The sequence below is a fragment of the Symphodus melops genome (assembly GCF_947650265.1).
Source record: "Symphodus melops genome assembly, chromosome: 10".
Classification (NCBI taxonomy): Eukaryota; Metazoa; Chordata; class Actinopteri; order Labriformes; family Labridae; genus Symphodus; species Symphodus melops.
Window position 1 is genome coordinate 24,836,525 of NC_136700.1, and position 15,963 is coordinate 24,852,487.

Sequence of the window (15,963 nt, forward strand, 5' to 3'; positions counted from 1 at the left end):
CAAATGGAAAACAGGCATTAATCCACATTGGACACTTTTCTGGCCAATGTGCAGTGTGAAGATATCACTCTTGTGTGCATGATTAATGTTTAAAAAGATGAAGTTTCAGCTTTTTTATTGATTATCTCTGTAAGTCAGGCTCAGAGTGATCTATTTTTATATTTGCTCTTGGGCATGAAGTCCTTTGACTACAAATTAAACTTTAATAAAATCATGTTGCATGTAGAAGAAATGTTCATTCCCTTCAGTTCAGTCACGATTGTTTGTTTCTTTGGTGGCTTCTTTGTATCAGTGAAATTCCTCGTCAGTCATTTGTCAGCCATATGAAAAGGCTTTTCTCTCGTCACGCGCGTATGTGAAAGACTCCTGACAAAATAAGAGGAATTCACTTCTGAGGGAAGAACTTGGCGTTTCAAAGGAAAACAAAAAGAAACACGAGGGCCACGTGAAAGGATTTTGATAACATTTGGTTGTGTGTGTGTGTGTGTGTGTGTGTGTGTGTGTGCATTCTCAATGTGTGTCTGCAGACCCTCCAACAATAAAGAAAACCCAGAGCTCAGAGACTCAGGTGGGCCGCATGGGGACGCTGCAGTGCGACGCCACCGCTGTGCCCACACCGGAGTTTGAATGGTACAGAGACGAAAAAAGGTACGTTAAGGCACACATGCAAACCTTTGCCCCCAAATAAACACCTCAACAGGGCTGCACTAACCGGGTCTACCGTCCATCCATTATCTGTAGCTCTCATACAGTCACAGGTTGCTGCAGCAGATCCCAGTTGTTATTTGGCAAGAGGTCGGGGTGCACCCTGAGCAGGTCACCAGGACACATTAAAGCTGTGTCCCAACTGATAGGCTTCATCCTTTAAAGTGCGCAATACAAGACCAATAGTATAACAGCGATGCGTTGAAGGCCGTCCCATTCTGAAGGCGTCCTCAAATGCAGCCAAAGATGTTCATTTTTTCTGAGTCCTAAATGATGTGTTTGGTGCCTCTTCATGGTCCACCAGTTATTTTAGGCTCCAATTGAAATGAGATGGAAGACTCTTAAGCAGCTGACAATTACCTCAAAAGTATAGCAGGCCATACTGCTATGCAGTAAGAGTGGTGACAAGGTTCAAATAAGCAGGAGGAAAAGGATGCCACTCCAGAATTGAGGCACCGCTACAGAGACAACCATTTACACTCGCGGTTCCATTTACGGGGCAATTAAGAAGCAACACTCCAGCGTGTCTTTATACGGTGGGATGGAGGTCAAGGTCAGGGCCAACTTTATTTATATAAGGCTTTAAAATGTGCTTTAAAGAAATGAAGAACACATAAAAACACCAATTATCGTAAAAGATGTAACATGGCAAGACACACACACAACACACACACACACACACACAGCCATATGAGAACAGAACCTCATAAGTCAACGTGCAGCAAAGATGATGAAAACATACTTAAACAGATACAGATGCACATAAAGGCTTTCATGAAATAAGGTAGGATGCTAATCAGTTGAAGAATCGAGTGCAAGAAGGAATAAAAGTGATCTGCTGATCACATGATCACATGATCGCACGCTGGCTGTCCGTTAAGTGTTTCACTCTCTGCTCTGTGGATGTCAGTTTCCCCTTGCAAACAGTATGACACCTAGTGCGTTCGTATTGAAGGTGTACAAACACAACTGCGGCGCTTTGTATTGACAAGCTGTGGACTCAAGTCACAACACACGATCGTCAATAAACGACTTGCGGTGAGCCGAAAGACCGTTTTGTGTTTGTTGACCGAGTTGTAGACACAAGTCAAAGCAACATTTCAATCATGGAGGTGGATTTTTTTTTAACTCTACATAAAGCTAACAAGCTCCGTTGAGTGAGAAAAGGCGAGCGGCAGTGTAGAAGCACCTCCATTCTGTTCTTCGTCCTGCGAACGACACGGAGGAAAACAGGAAAAGGTGCTGCATCGCTCGCAGGAAGTTACGACATTAAATATAAAACAAAAAAATCAGACTCAAACGGCAGTTTGTTCCGCAGTCTTGCAGCTACAGAGAAGACATTGTCTCCAAATAATTTTCTATTTTGAGAGTGGAACGGATAGAAATCTGATGATCTGAGGCGCCTCGCTGTACTGTAAGACATCTGTGATGTAAAATGGCCATGAAGGGCTTTAAATGACATCAAGAGAATTTAGTATGGGATTCTGGACTGGACTGGGGGCCAGTGCAAGGAAGCTAATAAAGAGGTGTTATGTGATCTCTTTTATTTCATCGAGTTTCAGACGGTGCACAGAGGCCTGGTTAATACCCAAGTATAATGAACTTCATAGTCGAGGAGGCTGGAGTCCCTGGAGAGAACCCACACATGCACAGGGGGTTAATCAAACTCCTCACGGAAAGGTCACCACCGACGATACCTGGCTTTGTGTCTGCTTGGTTTTCAGGCTGAGTTAAGAAGACGCATGGTTTCTGAATCGGTCATTGTTCAGAAATTACAAATATGAACAGCACATGACTCAAGATGCTCCCTCTGTGTATCGTTGTTGTTATGCTGTCAGATAATCAATGGTGAAAAGAGTGAGCTAGAATCCTCAGGATGTAAACAACCAATCAGACAAGCCATTAACTAGAGCAGCAGCCATCAGTCTCCTGATCACAAGCAAAAAGTGTATCATCATATCCACCAAAGCTGGCACTCCATAGAGGCCCCTCTCGTATAGTAACGATCTGTTGTAATGTTTCCAGGATGTAGCCTTCCCCCCCTTTCCTTGTCTAATTACTGGAAACAACAAAGCACAGATGCACTTCCTGTAAATTACTGTGTTTGCATTCCAACATGTGAGGAAAGTGTGTTTACTTGTCTTCTAACGGTGGAGCTTACTTTCCTTGTGATTAATTTGAACAGATGCTGTATTGAGACTTTTTTAAAAAACTGATAATGAGTCACATCTCTGGAGTCCTGCTGGGATATCTCAGGGTGCATTTCTCTGTTGGAAATTTAATTGAAAGACGACAATGTTCACTATTTGGAGGCGTTGGTTAAAAGTCTAGGGGGGCCGGTGGCCTGGTGGTTCGTGCGCGCGAGCGGCTGTAATCCTCCAAGCAGGTGGCCAAGAGTCCAATCTGACCTGTGGCTCCTTTCCCTCATCACGTTCACTGCTCTCTCTCTTTGTCTTAGATGTGTGACTCTGTCCACTAACCAATCTCGAATCAAAGCCATAAAAAGCCCCTTATTATGTACAGAGCAGATTTATCACACATTCATGCACAGCAGTTTTTAAAAAATATTATATCTCGTATTTATTTTAGGTGAGCAGCGCAGGTACAGATGAAAAACATGCATACATGGCGTAAACTCGGTGTCAAACTAACAGAAGTCCAAGGAGCTCCACCGTCAGCCTCCAACCTTTCTATTGAGCCTTTCTTCTGTCAAGTTTTAAAAAACCACATCAGCTCCCTACTAGCAGAAAGAAGCAACCGTGGCAACCGCTCACGGACTGAGTCCACCCTGATAACTTTGGATCATATTCTAATTTCTGAAACACCAATAACGACCCTCTTCCTACTTCCACCTGCAGCTCAGAGACTTAAAACGGGCCCCTGCTGCACGATACAGTGACGGGAGCTGTTTAGAAAGATGTTTTGTAGCGGTCCACTTCCTTGTTTGAGCACGGTTTCCTTAACAATCTTCAAGCAGACTCGTGACCTGATCGATACCTGCGTACAGTTTGTTTGTGTTCACACTGATCAAATGAAGCAGACATTGGAGTCAAGAGGACTCCGATCCAGGCCGACCCTTAAAGGTCCTTCTTTCTTTTCTTTTTTTTTTTGTTTCAGACCAGAAGTGCTCTACATACTTTTCCTCATCAGTTCCCACTCCGCTTATCAAACGTTTCAAGTCGTGCCAGGCGTGCTCCCTGTCTTTTTTTTTCATTATAATGAATCTCTTTGATCCCTTTGTCAGATCTGCCCTCACTAGTCCCACTGTCACATCCTAATGTTAATTTGATGACATCATCTTTGTCGTTTGATAATGACTAATCACCCACTTAATCACCCACTAGGCTGTTATTCTATCGTTAATTGAGTGTAACAGGGTAAGGGCTGTGTGATATTCTTGTGAGAAGAGAGAAAAAACGGGAACAGATCTGCAGTCTCCCGGGTGTCATTTATAAACTGTAGTCATTGAAAATCCCAGTAACCCTTTTTCTCATACCTCCAGTTGTTCCACTGAAATGGAAATCAGACTTGCATCGCCCACCGTCCCATGTGAAATTGCAAAATGTGTGACGAGACACAGCTGTTCATTGGAACGCTATCAATTTAAGTGCCAAGCATGAGTCTGGAAAAACACTTTAAGAGGATCGAAGTGTAATGACATTCAGAGGCAATAACAGCTCGGCCCCTCCATCGCAACACTTGTCGTTTAATAACTGGAGAGATTTTCCTTCGTCGCGGCGAACCTCGCCACCCGAGTTAGTCTGGGAATTGGAGTGCTTAAATGGAATCGGGTAAAGATAAGAAAATTGCACATCATTACTTGCGATTTCTCTACGAAGCCGCAGCAGCACTAAAGACTCGTCTGAGATTGGGAGAGGAATATTCGTATAATGCCGCAACTTTGATCAAAAATACGGCCTCTTTAAGTAATAGGCCTTTCAAGCCGGAAGATTTATGGTAGTTGAAATGTTTTGCATTATCTGTTGTCGCCAACCTTCATCTATCTCCGTTGTTTTGTCCCCTGGAGGATTTTGGCTATGAGCCTGGTCAGAGTCCACCTCTCCCTCTGTGTCAGTGCAAAGTGTGATTGTCCTTTCCCCTTGGATGATAACGTTAATGCACCATAATGCCATCATTTATCATCACTTGGCTGGTTAATTTCAAAGTCCCCTCTGGAAATATCAAAGCAAATGCACAGTAGCCTGCTGTGACTTATTTACGTGATTGTTGAGGTTTCCTATCATAGATTCCATTTCAATCAGCTTTACTTCATCAACACTTTAAACACACAAAGAAAATAAAACTGTTTGGAGGACTGGGTGGTGAATGGTGAATGGACTTGAGCTTGGGACATGCGGTTTGTTTGTGGATGCTGAGGTCCTCCAGGCTGTCGGCCCCGGTTCAAGTACGACACGCGGCTGTTCTCCCGTCTCGTTTCCCACTCCCTGTTCCCCTGGTTCCTGATTCTGTCCTATCTCTAATGTAGATGCACAAAACGCTCCAAATCCCCAAGGACACATAGGTCATGTGGTTGCAGGAGCTGGGGATCGAACCCAAACTTTCTGGTTAAGAACTGACCGACTCTACCACTAAGGCACATCAGCCAGGGTGGCACATGGGAGTGAATATCTAGTTTTTCACAGAGGGGGGGGTTCAGGAAGGCAAAGAGTCCACCTTGCAGCAGTTTTCTTTTCAGCTGTCACAAGGTCGATAAATGCAGCATCATGAGTGGGCTGAGAAGCTCTGGATCAGTTTTTGATATTTCAGGGGTCTTAAATATTGTGTAAATGGCTTTACTCACAAATCACCGTGTTAAAGTTCGAGTCTCGGGATGCTGATAGCCTCACGCCCCATGTGCCAAGGCTTTAGTCCTCCAAACGGACAAAAAGTCCTTTCACACACCGTCCTCTCCAACTAAAGGGAAAAGACCAAAAGTACATTTGAGTATAAAGTCCATTGCTAAATGCAGCACACTGCAAGACCTGTGACAGACAAAGCCACTTAAAGCCACTTGTGTGCTGCTCCGTTTCACTCTCAGTTGTAGCATTACAGATAAATATGTGGATGATTGAGGTCACTTTGGCCAACCTGAAAATGTCCCTGAAATTCTTCTGATCTTTTTGATCCTGAAGATTGTATATCACCTCCTGAATCCAACAAAGGAATGTGAAATAAGACAAATACACAGCGGCTGAGATTTCAGTTTTTGCAGCATATGAACACAGAGTTGTTTTGACTAGTTAATGAGAAGATAAACGAAGCTGAAATCCACCAGCTTTGTTTGTTTTCTTATATATATATATATTTTTTTTTAAGTGTTTTTTGTGAACAACACATGCAGAACAAACTGCTCCTTCCTTCCTTCCTGCTATTTCTGGCCAATTAAACCAGCAGGACAACTCACATCACTTTATTTAGCATCCATGAACTCAGTGAAGTCGGAATCCGTCCCTCCATCCCTAATCAGATGAAAAACTCTTTTCAGTCTTTTCATTGATACAAGCAGTTTTCCCAGAGTTTACACACTTCAGATATGAAGACGAATCCCTGTTTCACTTGAACAGAGGTGACCTTTGTCAGTAACTCAGACATTAGCTGTTGTCTTTAAGGGAATGTGTTAAAACAATTAAAAAGGGATTAAAAGTGCTTTCACACTTGCATAAAATCCTAAAAAAAAAAAAAAAAAAACTCCTGATATATGCAGAAGGACCTGTAGGAGTGAAATTGCCTTTTTTCTCAGACTATACTCGGAGAATCTCCTGATAGACTCCTTGCAGTTTTTCGCAGCATGCCCTGAGTGGGTTGATGAACGCACACAGCAGGATATTATCCGAGGGATTTACCTCGAGCGAGTGGGAGGGAGTGGTAACGTTTAGATTCTTTGCATTGTGCATGAACTGAATGCACAAAACCGCTACGATCTCCATGCACTAATTAAACCGCTGCATTCAGTTTTCTGTCCTCCAGCGTGTTCTTCTCTGCTCTTTAGTTCATGTCGTGATTCTGTTGAACTACATGTAGCATTGATAGAAAGGTTAATGTTCTCGTTATAGCATCGCATAGAGGACGCTGTTGCTTCGTTAACTTCTGTATCGTTTTTTTTTACACCCCTTCTCGCCTCAGGAGACCCCCCCCCCTTTAACGTCTGACAGCGATAATCTCCCAGCTGTGAGGTGCAGCCAGGTCGGAAGGATTTCAGGAGCTGCCCCCCTGAAATTCTCTGATTAGTTTTGGTCCAGTGTTGAATTTTTTCCATTTCTTGTACATATTTCTGACAAACCAAACTAAATTGTCATGCTCGTACTTTGAGTTGTCAAACCTTTCAAATGTCAGATTACAGTCTCCCAGTCTTTGGCATCGCTTCTCTTTATTACTCTGTTAATCCATTTTGTCTTCTGATGTGTTGCTGCTAAGATTTAATCAGTCTCATATCTAGCTTCCAGGTACTGTGCATTTTTCCAGTGTAATAATAATAATGTTAATTGGAAGTGAGCCCTTGCTTCTTCGTCCAGACCTGTTTAATTTTGGCAACTTCCAACGTTTTCACCCTCGTCCCCTCCTGACGGTTGATGTAACCCCAAACAAACCGGCAGCTCTCTTGGAACAGGATCAAAAACCGTGCTTTCTGGTGCCAAGTTCGAAAAGCTCTCACCTGCCCAAACAAAGCAAACAGAGAGAGTAAACACTCCACGGTTTGAACAAATCTGTTTGGCACCACAGTCCCACTCTACCAGAGAGGCTGAAATTCTCCAAACTTTGTGCAAATGGATCCAGTCTGTCAGACGATTTTAAATCGTGGACTTCCGCCGCAGATTAAACCAAACTGGTCTTCAGAAACAAAACTTAGCACAACTCTGACTTTGTTGAGGGGCTGAGTCTCCGATATGCCAAGAGACCCAATTAGCCACAGTAAAAAAAATGTTACGTAATGAACCTCCCTCTGTCTTTTTGTCCCTTCTGCCTTTGCTGTCCATGTTGAAACTTGGATGAAACTGTAAATTGGGTGTCCCTTCTGCACTATATATCCAAAGGAGTTTTTAATTTGTTCTACCAAAGAAATGATATGTCCAAGACGGGAAAGAAAAATTAAATTATAAAGTTCAACCTTCCATCTGGAGAACACACTGGAAATGTTTTTTATAATAAATGAGTGATGCCGTGCAAAAGGAGTGTAAAGTTTTTTCCTTTTTACGTGGGACAGATGATGTCCTATGAACCTAATTCTTGAGATAGAAGTGCAAACCCTTCCTTTAATACAATTTAGCAGTCATTTAAATGAAAGACTTTACCGAATTGTCTCATTGTCATGTTTTGACAAAAAGCAACATGTTAAGGCTCTGAGCAGTTCTGATAAGAGCAATATGAACACAAAATGTATCGGCCATTAAAGAAATGAATCTGTGCATGATTCAAGGTTCAGTCTGTCGGACAGCAGCAGAGGTTTGGTTCCAACCTGAGCGTTTAGCTGCTTATCACCTATTTACTCCCTGCATGAGCTTCATGTTTTGTCATAAAAGTATATTGAGGTGGTTCATGCTCAATATATATCATTTTTCTATTCTTTTGCTGTAGTAGTTAAATGTTCCTGTGTTCGAGTTTCGGGTCGTAGTAGTTTATTTCTCAAAAATACAATGACTACTATTATTACGAACATAAACTTGTCTTATAGGTCACAAATTCTCCTCCTCTTCAGTTTCAATAAGTCTTAGAACTCTTCACAATATGTGTTAAGTGTGTTGTTGTAAATCCACTCTGATGTATTTGATCCTGTATTTGATCATGTCTATAAACCCCTCTATTTCAGCCCTGCTTAGAACAGGCTGTTTCTGTGTCTGTAGCTTTAAATATGTAAATGCGCTGTGTCTGACCACGCCCCCTCTCTGGAAGGGCTCGGGTGTACTCTGTGCTTTCTCGCTCCATGTCTTATTGTTTACGGTGAGAAGGCAGACTCAGAGGGCAGAACAAACACCTAGCTGTGGGAGTGTCACCCACCTGGGGGAGGGGCTACTGCCCTTTGTGATGTCATGAAGGGAAAACTCCAAATGACAAGTTTGAGTACACATTTTCTGAAAAGTGGAGCGGGAAAAAGAAGGACAAGATGGACTTTTCTCATCATTGTGAGGTTTGTAGACAGACTACAGACACATGTTAGAGTTAAAGAAACCTGGTGAAGTGAGTTAAGCATATTATGTGACCTTTAAGAATTGTGTTGATGGAATCAATCTTTGTTTTTAAAGTATGGTAATCTTCCTCTCTGTGCTGCACATCAGTCTGTCTGTTATAAAATCCAAAGTGAGCTGTTCCCCAACATACAGTAACAGACAGTTGTGTTTGTGATTTTGTCAGCTGATGCATCTTGTCACAGCCGCTGGAGCTGTTTCAATCATCTCTGAGTTACAAGTCTCAGCAGGACTCTGCACTTGATTTCATTTATCACCGGCGTTGAATCCTAACCGGCCTGTCACTTTCTCTCCCTGTGATAACCTACTTTAGATGCTCCCACACGCTACAGCATCAAATCTGTCCGTCTGATGATTTGCTCTGGTCTTTCATCTCCATCGGCCACTGCGTGCCCTCCGCCAAATACAGGGGTCAAATCATTTCAATCTGGGGTTTCATGTAGCAGAGTGTGTCTGTGCATCGAAAAAAAGATCCCTGAAGGTGTAACGTAGAGCTCTGCTGCCCTCTATCTGTGAGGAGGGACATAGATGGGATACAGTAATGTTGAGAACACTTTGAAACTTGCTTAAAAGGTTGCAAACACAATTTCTGCCAACTTTTGTGGTGATGTATTTCGGCCTTTTATGCCATAAGAAGAGGCTGGCAGATACATGGCCATATTGGAGCAGGAACTTTTAATTTAAATTCAGGGAAGTTTCAGATCTGAATCAACATGTTCTAATAGGTTTGTAGTGCAGATGGCCTCGAGGTTAGGTTGCTCCCCATGTAGGAGGCTATCGTCCTCCGAGGGGGCGGTCTGGGTTCAGATCCTGCCTGTGGCTCCTTCCCTGCATGTCACTTCCTCCCTCTCACTCGTCTGTTTCACACTCCATCCACTGTCCTATACAAATAAAGTCCAAAAGCCCAAAAACTAATTATATGAAAAGTTTAAACATGCAGCAGAATTGTTGAGTTTGCTAATTGAAAAGGCGTCGTACCTTTAAAGGGCGAAAGATCCAGTTTCTTTTTTGTTTTGTTTTTTCGACAGATTTCTGCCTAATCTTTCCTTCTTTTTGGATTTTGCTGCTCTAAACTCAAGGAATGCCCTCCAGCACAAGTTCTTCCATCTCTTCCAAAGTTTAGTAATTTGATTTTGAGCCACTATGTCTCCAATTGTAACTGTATTTAATGGCTCACAGTGGTTTTTCACTAATTGTTTGTTGTTTTTGTTTTTGTTGGGGGTTTTTTCTAGTTTTTACTGCGCTTGTAATCTCGACGGCATTGGAAATTAGGGAAAACTCGGTGTCCTTTCGAGTATAAATCAAGGTTTGAAATGAATGAACTAGAATTTTAAACCCAAAGAACGTGTGCAAATAAAGACCCTGAGCAGCAAAGAGCTTGTTTAGATGTTTGTATCCTCATCTGACTGCAACACAATCGTGCTCTGTAATCTGGAGTAAAAATAGCGGTTTGTTTCCAGCTCCATGTGGTGCTGACTATTATCTGGGTCTCTGAGCATGCTCTGTGGGCAGGCAAACCTTTATTTGTCATTTTTTGAACAGTGTAGTCACTTCTCATGAAGAGACACAGGAGAATACTGCTGCTGCTGGCCTTATCAGTGCAGGGAGGGATTTCTTTAACATGATGATGGGGACACTGCTGGGACACGACGGTCCCTCACTCGCTCACTTTCAAACACACTCACACTGCCATAGCTCCCAAGGTGTCCCCGTGGGAAAGACCTCAGCACTTTATCAAGTCCCCACTTCTCACCGAGCCAAATTCTGCCGTGCCGAGATGTGCATTTTCCTTTTTATGTTAATACTTCTATCAGCTGAGCGTGTGTCAGCATAAAGTTCTGGCTCCCCTGCTTAAATTCAGATTACCACATTACCCGGACTTAAGCAGGATTAGGCTGAGGCGCCTTAAATGAACTTTACCTCATTCATGATAGGAAAAGTGCTCAATCAGCAGAATGCATTATGTGCAGCGTGTTAATAAAAGGGTTTTATTTGGATGTGATTATGTAAGGAAGAGTTCATCAGCGAGGTACACAGTCTGAGTCAGCACATCGTATTGATTAATTTGTGCCGCTGAGGGAAGTTGAAGGTTGACATAATTGATTGTCAGAAGTTTTGGTGGTCATTAAGACTCCCAGAAGTGCGGAGGACTGCAGCTGCATGCTAATCGTTCATTCACAATAAACTGTGACCGTTGGTTGAATTGTCGTGTTTCATACCGTGCAGCAGAGTTGGAGAGGAGTGAAGCTAAACTCTCAGTTTAAGGGATTTTCTGTAGCTTGTATTCAAAAAGTGCCCTAAGTACACTTTAATTACAACTACACACAACAAAAAGACGACGCACAAGTGGAGCACAAACAACGTAACACACTACATCACAAAGACGTTTTTTACAGAAATATAAAAGAATGCACAGGAAACCGTCAGCTCTGCTCCTTACCAGGTTTCTTGCCTTCTACTTATTCGGGTCGTTCATTGCATATTTGAGCTAACTTAAATTATTCCTCTTATTTCTTTGATGAGGGTCCATGTAGGTCATTGTTATACTGTAAATCCCCTGCAGAGCTGAGGCTGCACAAGAGTTGCTCTTAGTCACAAAAATCCAAAGAAAAGTCGTAAAATCAGAGTTGAACTTTGATCCAAAGGCAACTTGGCTGATTGAAGATCCTGAAGACGTTTCACCTCTCCTCCAAAAGGCTCCGAGTCGGGACGTTTTCTACAGAGGTTAAACTAAAGTTCCCCTTAAAGTCAGGACCTCGTCCCTGAAAAAAAAAAAAAAAATCGACCCTATTATCTTTACGACTCTCTGTTAGGATGTTTCAAGCTACGAGAGGATCTCTGAGAGAGTTTCATGATTGACTGATTGTTTGAAGCTCCGATGAAAGTTTTCTGCTGGTTATGAAAGAAAGTGAAATGAATCGATGCCTCTTTATGACCTACAAAAGCAATCAAGACAATAATTACAACTTCTTTATCTATGAAAGGTGCTTTCTATATAGACAGTGTCACAGCCCACAAACAGCTTCTAACTCATTTCCATTCCCTTTCAGTAATACAAAAAAAGAAAACCTGTATTTTCTGTTGGTTAATTAAACTCTGGTGAAGTGTCTCTTCTCATTTGCCGGTTCACATGCTGCAGACTTATTCTTTTGCCCAAAATGTCATTAACTCCCTCCTGGCTTCAACTCACATTTTCATTACTTTTCAAGTCACTTGAAGCGCCTTCACTTGTGTCTCTCTCCTCCTCTCCAGGCTGTCCAACGCCCAGGGCATCAATATCCAAATTCTTGGCACGACCACTATTCTCATGATTGCCAACGTCACTGAAGAGGATTATGGGAACTATACCTGTGTGGCTTCCAACCGACTGGGCGTCCAGAATGCCAGTCTCTTCCTCTTCAGTAAGTACTGACACTATACTGCCTTTTGTTGTTGCAGCTCTGAAACAGTGTTTTGACACAAATATCGCAGGACTGTAATGTTGTTCTCTGTGGGTGTAAGGGGGGGGGGGTCTGAATGGCTGTGAGGCATCAACTTTATTGTCCATTAGATCTTTAAAAAAAACCCGCAGGGTTTCATGTGTCATGTGCTTTGAAGCTGACCAATTGGAGGCGAGTTTTAGAACTGCACGTTTGCCTTTTAAGGTGTACTGAAGTCTGTAGGAGACTAATTAATCTGACAATCAGTAATATGGAGACATTAAATGTGTCAGTGAAGAAAGGTAATGTTCACAAATCTGAAATAAAAGCAAAGGAACACATATCTCCCATGGTTAATCAAATATTCATTTGAGTGTGATCATGTATCTCTGTACAAGACGGCCTGTCAAATAACTGCGAACGAAACTGGTGCACAGCAAAGATGAGAAAGTCTGTTAAATAAATAAAAATAAATATAGAAGAAGGAAAATTGATGAACAAATGAAATAACAAATCACGACTTTAATGTTGCTTTGTAGGACAGGATGCAAACCTGCTTCCCAGCCTGTAACACATACACAAGACCGATGTAAAGTTCATCTTTGTTTTCCCGATCCTTCGCTCCTTTTTCTCCTTATTTTTCATCCACACACTATTTCAACAGGATACGCAGAGGGGCCTTTAATTGCCACCTGCATTTATTTGTCAAAACGTGCGTCCACAGCAGGCTAGGAGGAGGGAGCGGGTCTTAAATTGGGATGGGCTGTTATTTGAAGTTTGACAGAATATGCAGAGAACATGACCTGCAGTGGTCTACTGCTCACTATAGAGGATAGCGAGCCGTGTTGGACCCGGTTGTTGTTCGCCCCTGCTGTGCTGACATGCAGGATGTCTTTATTTACTTATTTTGTTTTCTCTCATGGATTACTCAGTTTATAACTCCTCCATCCATTCGGCAGCAGTGATTTGAAAGCCTCAGTGTCATAGCGCAACACAGCCACCAGATGGTGCCAAATACCTCTCAAAGTCTGCATGACTACATCTGTAACTTCTGGTATTTGACTGTGGATTTATTCATCTTTACAAGGAAACGTTTGAAACACAATATCATCTGGTCGTGTGCTCAAGAAAAAATCATGGTTTTCATATTCATCAGCCTATGTGTTAAAAAAATGGGTTTCATTAGTGTTGTTTCAAATTAGCAGAAATTAACCGACTCCTCGATCTCCTCTCTCTCTCTCTCTCTCTCTCTCTCTCTCTCTCTCTCTCTCTCTCTCTCTCTCTCTCTCTCTCTCTCTCTCTCTCTCTCTCTCTCTCTGTGCAGGACCCGGGACAGGTCGAGATATCAACGGCTCCGCCTGTGTATCTCACTCACTGTGGCTCCTGCTCGCCTGCCTCGCCTGCCTTTTCTTCAAGTGTTAATGCCGCTGTTGTCCTCTTCCTTTTTTCCTGCCTCATAGCCTTCCTTCCTTCTTTCCTTCCTTCCTCCCTCCCTCCTTCTGCTCTACCTACTCCTCTCCAACTCACCGACATCCTTATTGCTACCTTATTACCGACTCCACCGCCCCGCACCTGCAGACTGTTTGCATTAAGAAACGAAAAAACCCTGATGTGCTCTCCATCACTGCTTAGAGGTGTTACAAGAAGCGATGGCTAATGAGTCAAATGTTTGAAGAACAACAAGAAAAAAAAAAACAGTGAATTGAAGGACAGATCAAGCAAACAGTGCTCTCTTTTTATTCCATATGCACTTCTTTTTGTTCCATCTTGACTTCGGGGTCAGGATTGCAATTCGGATTTGTTATATTTTGTCTTCATGGGGATGAAAGTAGATAATCATTTGTCTCTAAAAGTACCGAAGACATTTCTCTTTACTCCCATCGATGCATTATGTTACCTTAAATAATAGACTTAACCGAGTGTTTAACCAGTGCATTAATGGACAACATGCAAAGTTTCTGGCAAATATCTTTGACCTGTAGAGATTTGAAACTAACATTAATCAAAGGGAAAATACCACGAGGGATTCTGTTCTGAGATCAGAGCATCATATTAAAATGACGACAGTGTGATGCTATTAGACCGAGACATAGATACAGAGCATTAGCCGGATATCTTTCCAATCAATGTCTTTGTTTTTGCAGACGCAGCCGTGTAATAGTTTGCTGCAGAAATCAAGAATGCAACGAAACGGATCAACTTGATCTCACTGAGCTAAACCACGCGGAGTGCAAACGCTGAGGAAATATGTTTTGACATCGTCATCCAGTTTCTTTGCAAACCTCACTCGCCTTTAATCCAAAATAATTCCTCTTTGCTTCTGCAACGGGAAAAGAAAAATGCAGTAGGTTACAACAATGCGTGCTGTACATAGTCAAATTTTGTATTTCTCTACGGTAAGACGACTCGCTGGGCCACCGTCACGACAGGAAACAGGGGAACCGTTGCAGCTGCGCCGCATTCAGCGACATCTACTGTTCAACATGCAGTGTTTGCTTTTCAGTTTTAGGATCATTTTTCTCTACTGCTGGAATTTGGATAACAAAAAAAAAATGTATGACACCAATGAATGACTTACTTTTTTCTCTTTCAAAGAAGTGTGTGTGTTTTAATATGAAATGATGCAGAAAAAGTCACAATGTATTGATATTGAGGTTTTTTTTTTTCTTGTCTTTTACCTCGTTTATTTTAGTTGTATGTATATAAATATATATATACTTGAATCCAACGTCCTTATATTATATGAAAAGACAAATTTTATGTGTCCATGTTCCAGAGTAGGGTAGCGATTTGTTGAGGATGAATAACTTGTAGACCCTGCTCGATCATAAAAACTGAAGCCCGTTAGACAAATGTTGAAAAAAAAAATGAAAAAAAAAAAGAAGACTAAGTTAGCTTAAAAAGAAGATAGTTTTGTGTTGTGAGTTTTTACCGTACCTATCCTCGGGATGATACAAGTGCCGGTTTACGTGACAAAACAGAGGGTGGATAATTACGTTGAGCTTTGCTCTTTCATAAGCCGGGAAACTCCAAAAAAAGGAATGGTGAATGCTAACTCCCCAACGTACTGGGTACTGATGGGCAACAGAATATTACAATCAATTCTCTCATCATCGCACCTCACTCACACTTCACTGAATTTATTTCCCACTGAACAAAATGGTTCATGAAGTACTCTTATGTGTGAACATTTTGTAAAACAGTGCAGCTCTTCTTCTCAGAAGTCCAAGCTGTCGTGGTGGAAACCGCTGAAACTGGTGCACTATTAGCTGCCTTCTTTTGCCATTTATTTTGACCTACTGCAAGGCGACTAATAGCATAAGGACTCATCAGCGGCCAGATCAGCTCCTCGTCTGGATATGTGTCCTCTTCTCTGCTCTTCTAACAATCAAGCCGAGATAGTACAAGTACTGTAAAACACACGTGTAAATTAACGACATCCTCGTCATGCACTGAAGCCATCTGTTCCCTGTGTTTTCATTGTAAATGCTTCTGAGGCCATGGTTGTGTGACTTTATAGTGTCGTTATGCCATCTGATGCAGTCTGATTTTCATGTGGGCGGGGGAAAAAACAGAAGAAGAGGACCTGAGCAGAGACTTAAACTTCAATCACGACTGAAGCCTATAATAGTTCAATACAAAAGGGTTGAATACAGCAT

General features: G+C 42.1%; 1 protein-coding gene across 2 annotated transcripts in view; it reads left to right on the top strand.

Moving 5' to 3' along the window:
• lsamp (limbic system associated membrane protein) overlaps nt 1–15,157 on the top strand; it is a 329,152-nt gene extending 313,995 nt beyond the window's left edge. For both annotated transcript variants that reach the window (XM_079353795.1, XM_079353794.1), the window contains 3 exons: nt 528–648; nt 12,138–12,286; nt 13,629–15,157. In XM_079353795.1, coding sequence (XP_079209921.1) covers nt 528–648; nt 12,138–12,286; nt 13,629–13,726 — 368 coding nt within the window. In that variant the 3' untranslated portion in view covers nt 13,727–15,157. The remainder of the gene's footprint in view (nt 1–527; nt 649–12,137; nt 12,287–13,628) is intronic.
• Nucleotides 15,158–15,963: the final 806 nt, after the last annotated feature.